General features: G+C 53.7%; 2 protein-coding genes across 5 annotated transcripts in view; one reads left to right on the forward strand and one right to left on the reverse strand.

Moving 5' to 3' along the window:
* Positions 1-2399, reverse strand: part of ATP13A1 (ATPase 13A1) — a 27422-nt gene extending 25023 nt beyond the window's left edge. The window contains exon 1 of the mRNA XM_058861756.1: positions 1929-2399. Coding sequence (XP_058717739.1) covers positions 1929-2384 — 456 coding nt within the window. The 5' untranslated portion in view covers positions 2385-2399. The remainder of the gene's footprint in view (positions 1-1928) is intronic.
* On the forward strand, positions 2329-8517 carry CHCHD5 (coiled-coil-helix-coiled-coil-helix domain containing 5). 4 transcript variants are annotated; one of them, XM_058861892.1, is made up of 5 exons: positions 2417-2438; positions 3283-3344; positions 4267-4400; positions 7568-7761; positions 8259-8517. In XM_058861892.1, the coding sequence occupies exons 2-5, from the start codon at positions 3285-3287 to the stop codon at positions 8273-8275; spliced, it is 405 nt and encodes a 134-aa protein (XP_058717875.1). In that variant the 5' UTR covers positions 2417-2438; positions 3283-3284; the 3' UTR covers positions 8276-8517. The 4 variants fall into 4 exon arrangements, with proteins under 4 accessions (XP_058717877.1, XP_058717875.1, XP_058717874.1 ...); XM_058861891.1 differs by lacking the exon at positions 2417-2438 and adding an exon at positions 3700-3719 and having other exon boundaries at positions 3299-3353; positions 8259-8516; XM_058861894.1 differs by lacking the exon at positions 3283-3344 and having other exon boundaries at positions 2329-2438; positions 4263-4400; positions 8259-8504.
* The last annotated feature ends 279 nt before the right edge of the window (positions 8518-8796 follow it).

The following is an 8796-nucleotide window of genomic DNA, read 5'->3' on the forward strand; positions in this document are numbered from 1 at the left end:
ATTTTTTGTGGCCTTAAAACCCCATCTTTACACCTCAAATATTCCCTAATTTATCCTTTTAAAATCCCTTGGAATTCCCATTTTTTGTGGCCTTAAAATCCCATCTTTACACCTCAAATATTCCCCAATTTATCCCTTTCAAATCCCTTGGAATTCCCATTTTTTGTGGCCTTAAAACCCCATCTTTACACCCCAAATATTCCCTAATTTATCCCTTTAAAATCCCTTGGAATTCCCATTTTTTACACCTTTAAAATCCCATCTTTATGCTCCAAATACTCCATATTTTATCCCACATTTTATGCCTTTAAAATCCCCCAGTTTTATATCCCATATCCCACATTCCCATATTTGATATCCCACTCTCCCCAGGCTTTATACCCCAAAATTAAACGCTTTTTAGAGTATTTTAACACTTAATGTTTATCATTTAATATTTTGCAAATTAACGCCCCAAATGCCGTTTAAACCCTGAACCCTTTCAGCCCCAAATCCCCCCCAAACCTCAAATCCCCTCAGCCCCAAATCCCAATCCAGAAATTGCCTCAGCCCCAAATCCCAACCCCAAATCCCAACCTCAAATCCCCTCAGCCCCAAATCCCAACCAGAAATCGCCTCAGCCTCAAAGCCCCCCAACCTCAAATCCCTCCCAAATCCCCTCAGTCTTTTCCCGCCCTCAGCCTCAAAAAAACCCCTCAGCCCCCAAATCCCCCCCAAATCTCCTCAGCCACAAATTCCCCTCAATCCTTTCCCGCCCTCAGCCCCAAATCCCCTCAGCCACAAATCTCCTCAGCCCCAAAATCCCCCCCAAGTCCCCTCAACCCCCAAATCCCCTCAGCCCCAAATCCCCTCAGTCCTTTCCCACCCTCAACCCCAAAATCCCCCCAAGCCCTCTCAACCCCAAAATCCTCCCCAAATCCCCTCAATCCTTTCCTGCCCTCAGCCCCAAATCCCCCCAAAATCCCCTCAGCCCCAAATCTCCCCAGTCTTTTCCCGCCCTCAGCCTCAAAAAACCCCTCAGCCCCCAAATCCCCCCCAAATCTCCTCAGCCACAAATTCCTCTCAATCCTTTCCCGCCCTCAGCCCCAAAACCCCCTCAGCCACAAATCTCCTCAGCCCCAAAATCCCCTCAGCCCCAAATCCCCTCAGTCCTTTCCTGCCCTCAGCCCCAAAATCCCCCCAAGCCCTCTCAACCCCAAAATCCTCCCCAAATCCCCTCAATCCTTTCCCCCCCTCAGCCCCAAATCCCCCCAAATCCCCCCATCCCCAAATCTCCTCAGTCCTTTCCCGCCCTCAGCCTCAGAAACCCCTCAGCCCCCAAATCCCCCCCAAATCCCCTCAGCCCCAAATTCCCCTCAGTCCCGATCTCCCCAAACCTCAAATTCCCCTCAGTCCTTTCCTACCCTCAACCCAAAATCCCCTCAGCTCCAAAATTCCCCCCAAATCCCCTCAGCCCCAAATCCCCTCAGTCCTTTCCCACCCTCAACCCCAAAATCCCCTCAGCCCCAAAATCCCCTCAGTCTTTTCCCGCCCTCAACCCCAAAATCCCCCCCAAGTCCCCTCAGCCCCAAAATCCCCTCAGCCCTAAGTCCTCACAACCCCAAATCCCCTCAGCCCCAAATCCCCTCAGTCCTTTCCCACCCTCAACCCCAAAATCCCCTCAGCCCCAAAATCCCCTCAGTCTTTTCCCGCCCTCAACCCCAAAATCCCCCCCAAGTCCCCTCAGCCCCAAAATCCCCTCAGCCCTAAGTCCTCACAACCCCAAATCCCCTCAGCCCCAAATCCCCTCAGTCCCGATCTCCTCAAACCTCAAATCCCCCTCAGTCCTTTCCCGCCCTCAGCCCCAAATCCCCTCAGCCCCAAATCCCCCCTCAGCCCGATCCCCCCTCTCCCCTCAGCGCTTCCCGCCGCTCCCTTCCCGCTCTCACCCTGTTGCAGCTGAGGGCGCACTCGGCGTGCACGGACCAGAGCCCGGCCAGCGCTGTCAGCAGCTGCAGAGCCGCGATGGCGCCGAGCGCCAACAGCGCCGCCTCGGGCAGCGCCGCCGCCTCCCCCGGCGCCCACAGGCGCGGCCCCCACAGCCACAGCCAGGCCGGGTAGAGGCCGGCGGCGAAGGGCAGCACGGTCCCGCGGAGCAGCCGCGGCCGCCGCCGGTAAAGCGTTACCGACGAGACCAGCTCGTCCTCGGGGGCCGCCGCGGCCGCCGCCATCTTCCCTTCACCCTCGCTGCGCCGCTTCCGCTTTCGCTTTGGCTTCTGCGCAGGCGCCGAGCCCGAGTTTCCCGCCTCGGGGCCGCGCGCGTGCGCAGAGCGAGGGAGAACAGGAAGTGACGCAGCGGCGCATGCGCACGGCGAGGGTGTGGCGGCAGTGAGGGCGCGGCGCATGCGCACGGCGAGAGTGTGGCGGAAGTGAAGCGGCGGCGGAGCAGGAGGCGCCATGTGAGTGAGGGGCGGCGGGGCCGGCTCCGGTCCCCCGGTGTCCCCTGGGTGTCCCCTGGTGTCCCCCGGTGTCCCCTGGTGTCCCTCAGTGTCCCCCGGTGTCCCCTGGGTGTCCCCCGGTGTCCCCTGGGTGTCCCCCGGTGTCCCCTCAGTGTCCCCTGGGTGTCCCCCGGTGTCCCCTGGGTGTCCCCTGGGTGTCCCCCGGTGTCCCCCGGTGTCCCCTGGGTGTCCCTTGGTGTCCCCTGGGTGTCCCCCGGTGTCCCCTGGGTGTCCCCTGGTGTCCCTCAGTGTCCCCCGGTGTCCCCTGGGTGTCCCTTGGGTGTCCCCCGGTGTCCCCTGGGTGTCCCTCAGTGTCCCCTGGGTGTCCCCTGGGTGTCCCCTGGTGTCCCCCGGTGTCCCCTGGGTGTCCCCTGGTGTCTCTCAGTGTCCCCTGGGTGTCCCCTGGTGTCCCCTGGGTGTCCCCTGGGTGTCCCCTCAGTGTCCCCTGGCCCAGGGAGGTGCTGGCTGTCCCCTGATGACGTTGTCCGTGTGTCCCTCTGTCCGTCTGTCCATCCTGTCTGTCCGTCTGTCCCCCAGCGAGGTTCTGTCCGTCCGTCTGTCACTCAGTGAGGTGCTGTCCGTCTGTCTGTCCCCAGGGAGGTTCTGTCCGTCTGTCTGTCCCTCAGTGAGGTTCTGTCTGTCTGTCTGTCCATCCTGTCTGTCTGTCTGTCCATCCTGTCTGTCTGTCTGTCCATCCCCAGGGAGGTTCTGTCTGTCTGTCTGTCTGTCCCTCAGTGAGATCCTGTCTGTCTGTCTGTCTGTCCATCCCCAGTGAGGTTCTGTCTGTCTGTCCGTCTGTCCCCAGGGATGTTCTGTCTGTCTGTCCATCCCCAGGGATGTTCTGTCTGTCCGTCTGTCCCCAGGGAGGTTCTGTCCGTGGCCACCGCTCTCTGTGGGCCGGTTCTGTCTGTCTGTCCATCCTGTCTGTCTGTCCGTCTGTCCCTCAGTGAGGTTCTGTCTGTCTGTCTGTCCCCAGTGATGTTCTGTCTGTCTGTCCGTCTGTCCCCAGGGAGGTTCTGTCTGTCTGTCTGTCTGTCTGTCCCTCAGTGAGATCCTGTCTGTTTGTCTGTCTGTCCATCCCCAGTGATGTTCTGTCTGTCTGTCCGTCTGTCCCCAGGGAGGTTCTGTCTGTCTGTCCCTCAGTGAGGTTCTGTCTGTCTGTCCGTCCCCAGTGATGTTCTGTCTGTCCGTCCGTCCCCAGGGAGGTTCTGTCTGTCTGTCTGTCTGTCCATCCCCAGGGAGGTTCTGTCTGTCTGTCTGTCTGTCCCTCAGGGATGTTCTGTCTGTCTGTCTGTCCATCCCCAGTGATGCTCTGTCTGTCTGTCCGTCCCCAGTGATGTTCTGTCTGTCTGTCTGTCTGTCCATCCCCAGTGATGCTCTGTCTGTCTGTCTGTCCGTCCCCAGGGAGGTTCTGTCGGTGGCCGCCGCTCTCTGTGGGCCGGTTCTGTCTGTCTGTCTGTCCATCCTGTCTGTCTGTCTGTCCCCAGGGATGTTCTGTCTGTCTGTCCGTCTGTCCCCAGGGAGGTTCTGTCTGTCTGTCTGTCCATCCTGTCTGTCTGTCTGTCTGTCCATCCTATCTGTCTGTCTGTCTGTCTGTCCGTCCCCAGGGAGGTTCTGTCTGTCTGTCTGTCCATCCCCAGTGATGTTCTGTCTGTCCGTCTGTCCCCAGGGAGGTTCTGTCTGTCTGTCCGTCCCCAGTGATGCTCTGTCTGTCTGTCCGTCTGTCCGTCCCCAGGGAGGTTCTGTCTGTCTGTCTGTCCATCCTGTCTGTCCGTCTGTCCCCAGGGAGGTTCTGTCGGTGGCCGCCGCTCTCTGTGGGCCGGAGCTGGAGCGTTTCGGTCGCTGCGTGGCCGCGAGTGCCGGGAGCTGGGCCCGGGATTGTCACCAACTGTCCCTGAGCGTCACCCGCTGCACCTCCCACCAGTGAGTGACACAAACTGGGAGCACTGGGAGCACTGGGATTGTCACCAACTGTCCCTGAGCGTCACCCGCTGCACCTCCCACCAGTGAGTGACACAAACTGGGAGCACTGGGAGCACTGGGATTGTCACCGAGTGTCCCTGAGCGTCACCCGCTGCACCTCCCACCAGTGAGTGACACAAACTGGGAGCACTGGGAGCACTGGGATTGTCACTGAGTGTCCCTGAGCGTCACCCGCTGCACCTCCCACCAGTGAGTGACACAAACTGGGAGCACTGGGAGCACTGGGATTGTCACTGAGTGTCCCTGAGCGTCACCCGCTGCACCTCCCACCAGTGAGTGACACAAACTGGGAGCACTGGGAGCACTGGGATTGTCACTGAGTGTCCCTGAGCGTCACCCGCTGCACCTCCCACCAGTGAGTGACACAAACTGGGAGCACTGGGAGCACTGGGATTGTCACTGAGTGTCCCTGAGCGTCACCCGCTGCACCTCCCACCAGTGAGTGACACAAACTGGGAGCACTGGGAGCACTGGGATTGTCACTGAGTGTCCCTGAGCGTCACCCGCTGCACCTCCCACCAGTGAGTGACACAAACTGGGAGCACTGGGAGCACTGGGATTGTCACTGAGTGTCCCTGAGCGTCACCCGCTGCACCTCCCACCAGTGAGTGACACAAACTGGGAGCACTGGGAGCACTGGGATTGTCACTGAGTGTCCCTGAGCGTCACCCGCTGCACCTCCCACCAGTGAGTGACACAAACTGGGAGCACTGGGAGCACTGGGATTGTCACTGAGTGTCCCTGAGCGTCACCCGCTGCACCTCCCACCAGTGAGTGACACAAACTGGGAGCACTGGGAGCACTGGGATTGTCACTGAGTGTCCCTGAGCGTCACCCGCTGCACCTCCCACCAGTGAGTGACACAAACTGGGAGCACTGGGAGCACTGGGATTGTCACTGAGTGTCCCTGAGCGTCACCCGCTGCACCTCCCACCAGTGAGTGACACAAACTGGGAGCACTGGGAGCACTGGGATTGTCACTGAGTGTCCCTGAGCGTCACCCGCTGCACCTCCCACCAGTGAGTGACACAAACTGGGAGCACTGGGAGCACTGGGATTGTCACCAACTGTCCCTGAGCGTCACCCGCTGCACCTCCCACCAGTGAGTGACACAAACTGGGAGCACTGGGAGCACTGGGATTGTCACTGAGTGTCCCTGAGCGTCACCCGCTGCACCTCCCACCAGTGAGTGACACAAACTGGGAGCACTGGGAGCACTGGGATTGTCACTGAGTGTCCCTGAGCGTCACCCGCTGCACCTCCCACCAGTGAGTGACACAAACTGGGAGCACTGGGAGCACTGGGATTGTCACTGAGTGTCCCTGAGCGTCACCCGCTGCACCTCCCACCAGTGAGTGACACAAACTGGGAGCACTGGGAGCACTGGGATTGTCACTGAGTGTCCCTGAGCGTCACCCGCTGCACCTCCCACCAGTGAGTGACACAAACTGGGAGCACTGGGAGCACTGGGATTGTCACTGAGTGTCCCTGAGCGTCACCCGCTGCACCTCCCACCAGTGAGTGACACAAACTGGGAGCACTGGGAGCACTGGGATTGTCACTGAGTGTCCCTGAGCGTCACCCGCTGCACCTCCCACCAGTGAGTGACACAAACTGGGAGCACTGGGAGCACTGGGATTGTCACTGAGTGTCCCTGAGCGTCACCCGCTGCACCTCCCACCAGTGAGTGACACAAACTGGGAGCACTGGGAGCACTGGGACCAGTGAGTGACACAAACTGGGAGCGTTTTTCCTGTTTTTCCCCCATTTTTTCCCAAATTTTTTCCCAATTTTCCCCTGATTTTTCCCTAATTTTTCCTGATTTTTTTCCCAAATTTTCCTTGATTTTTTCCTGATTTTTCCTGATTTTTTTCCCAAATTTTCCTCAATTTTTCCCCAATTTTTCCCAGATTTTTCCCCAATTTTTCCCCAATTTCCCCCCATTTTTTTCCCAATTTTTTTCCCTGATTTTTTTCTGATTTTTCCTCCATTTTTCCCTGATTTTCCTCCAATTTTTCCCGATTTTTTTCCCAATTTTCCCCCAATTTTTCCCTGATTTTCCCCAATTTTTTCCTGATTTTTTCCTGATTTTTTCCTGATTTTTCCCCAAATTTTCCCCAATTTTTCCCAATTTTTTCCCTGATTTTCCTCCAATTTTTCCCTATTTTCCCCTGATTTTTCCCCAATTTTTCCCAATTTTTTCCTGATTTTTTCCTCATTTTTCCCCAAATTTCCCCCATTTTCCCCCCAATTTTTCCCAATTTTTCCTGATTCTTTCCCCAATTTTCCCCCATTTTTTTCAAATTTTCCCCAATTTTTTCCCAATTTTCCCCCAAATTTCCCCCATTTTTTCCCCAATTTTTCCCAATTTTTTCCCCAATTTTCCCCGATTTCCCCCCGATTTTTCCCCATTTTTTTCCCAATTTTTTCCTCATTTTTTCCTCAATTTTTTCCCAATTTTTTCCTCATTTTTTCCCCAATTTTTTCCCAATTTTTTCCTCATTTTTTCCTCAATTTTTTCCCAATTTTCCCCCAAATTTCCCCCATTTTTTCCCCAATTTTTCCCAATTTTTTCCCCAATTTTCCCCCAAATTTCCCCCATTTTTTCCCCAATTTTTCCCAATTTTTTCCCTAATTTTCCCCGATTTCCCCCCGATTTTTCCCCATTTTTTTCCCAATTTTTTCCTCATTTTTTCCCCAATTTTTTCCCAATTTTTTCCCAATTTTTTCCCCGATTTCCCCCCGATTTTTCCCCATTTTTTTCCCAATTTTTTCCTCATTTTTTTCCCCAATTTTTTCCTCATTTTTTCCTCAATTTTTTCCCAATTTTCCCCCAAATTTCCCCCATTTTTTCCCCAATTTTTCCCAATTTTTTCCCCAATTTTCCCCGATTTCCCCCCATTTTTTCCCCAATTTTTCCCAATTTTTTCCCCAATTTTCCCCGATTTCCCCCCGATTTTTCCCCATTTTTTTCCCAATTTTTTCCCAATTTTTCCCCCAATTTTTCCCAATTTTTCCCCAATTTTTTCCCAAATTTCTCCCAATTTTTCCCCATTTTTTTCCCATTTTTTTCCCAACTTTTCCCAACCTTTCCCTCTCTTTCCCAGCCCCCTGGTTCGCCGGATCCGCCGGGATTGTTCGGATTCCTTCGGAGCGTTCGAGCGCTGCCTCCGGGATCAGCCCCGGGACGCGGCCGCGTGCGGCTCCCAGCTCCAGGAATTCCTGAGCTGCGCCCAGAGCGTCACCCGGGAACATTCCCAGAATTCCAGCCCCGATCCCGGCCGGAATTCCAGAGCCACAGGTGAGGGGGGATCGCCAGGAGTCGGAATTTGGGGAGAAAAATGGGAAAAAATTCAATTTTTACCCAATTTTTGTCTCCCAGTTCTTGTTCTGTGCCCAAATTCCAGCTCCAAATTCCATCCCAAAATTCCAGCTCCAAATTCCATCCCAAAATTCCAGCTGGAATTCCAGCCCTGGGGATGATTCCAGGATTCCTGGGAGTCGGAATTTTGGGAGAAAAATGGGAAAAAATTCAATTTTTAGTCCATTTTTGTCTCCCGATTCCTGCTCTGTGCCCAAATTCCAGCTCCAAATTCCAGCTCCAAATTCCATCCCAAAATTCCAGCTGGAATTCCAGACCCGGAGCTGAATCCAAAACCCCTGGAAGCAAATTTGGAGCTGGAATTTTGGGATAAAAACAGGATCAGAATTCCTTAAAATCCACCTCTTTTTTTCCATGGAAAAATTGGAATTTTGGGATAAAAATTGGAATTTTCTCCCTTTTTTTTCCCTTTCCAGAGAATCCCTGGAATTAAAACCTCTCCGGAAAAGCCTCGGAACCTTCCGGAACCTTTGGAATTTCCCCTCTGGAAAAGGAGCTGATCCCGAATTTCTGGAACATTCCTGGAGTTTGGATCCCAAAAAATTGGAGAAAAAAAAGAAAAATAAAAAATTCCAGCGGGAATTTCCCCGGGAAGGGGCCAAAAATTGGGATTTTCCTTCTTTTCATTCCCAACTTTTCTTCCTTTTTATTCCCAAATTTTCCTCCTTTTTTCCCAAATTTTTCCTCTTTTTTATTCCAAATTTTTTCTCTTTTTTTTTCCCATTTTCCCTCTTTTTATTCCCAATTTTTTCCTCCTTTTTATTCCCAAAATTTCCCTCTTTTTTCCCAAATTTTCCTCCTTTTTTCCCAAATTTTCCCTCTTTTTATTCCCAACTTTTCCTCCCGAGTAGCCCCAAAATTCCCGGGAATTCCAACCCCATCCCCCACCCCAAAAAATTCCCAAAAATTTTCCCATTTTTTATTATTTTTTTTTTCCTGGGATTTATTTAAAAT

Source organism: Poecile atricapillus, chromosome 39 (genome assembly GCF_030490865.1).
Source record: "Poecile atricapillus isolate bPoeAtr1 chromosome 39, bPoeAtr1.hap1, whole genome shotgun sequence".
NCBI classification, from domain to species: domain Eukaryota; kingdom Metazoa; phylum Chordata; class Aves; order Passeriformes; family Paridae; genus Poecile; species Poecile atricapillus.

Bases quoted from the DNA above. Each gene is read 5' to 3' on its own strand.
- CHCHD5 (XM_058861890.1), top strand. From the start codon at position 4,120: ATGTTCTGTCTGTCCGTCTGTCCCCAGGGAG. The intron at 4,151-4,216 runs GTTCTGTCTGTC...GTCCCCAGGGAG, and splicing joins GTCCGTCTGTCCCCAGGGAG to GTTCTGTCTGTCTGTCTGTC. The intron at 4,401-7,567 runs GTGAGTGACACA...TCTCTTTCCCAG, and splicing joins ACCCGCTGCACCTCCCACCA to CCCCCTGGTTCGCCGGATCC.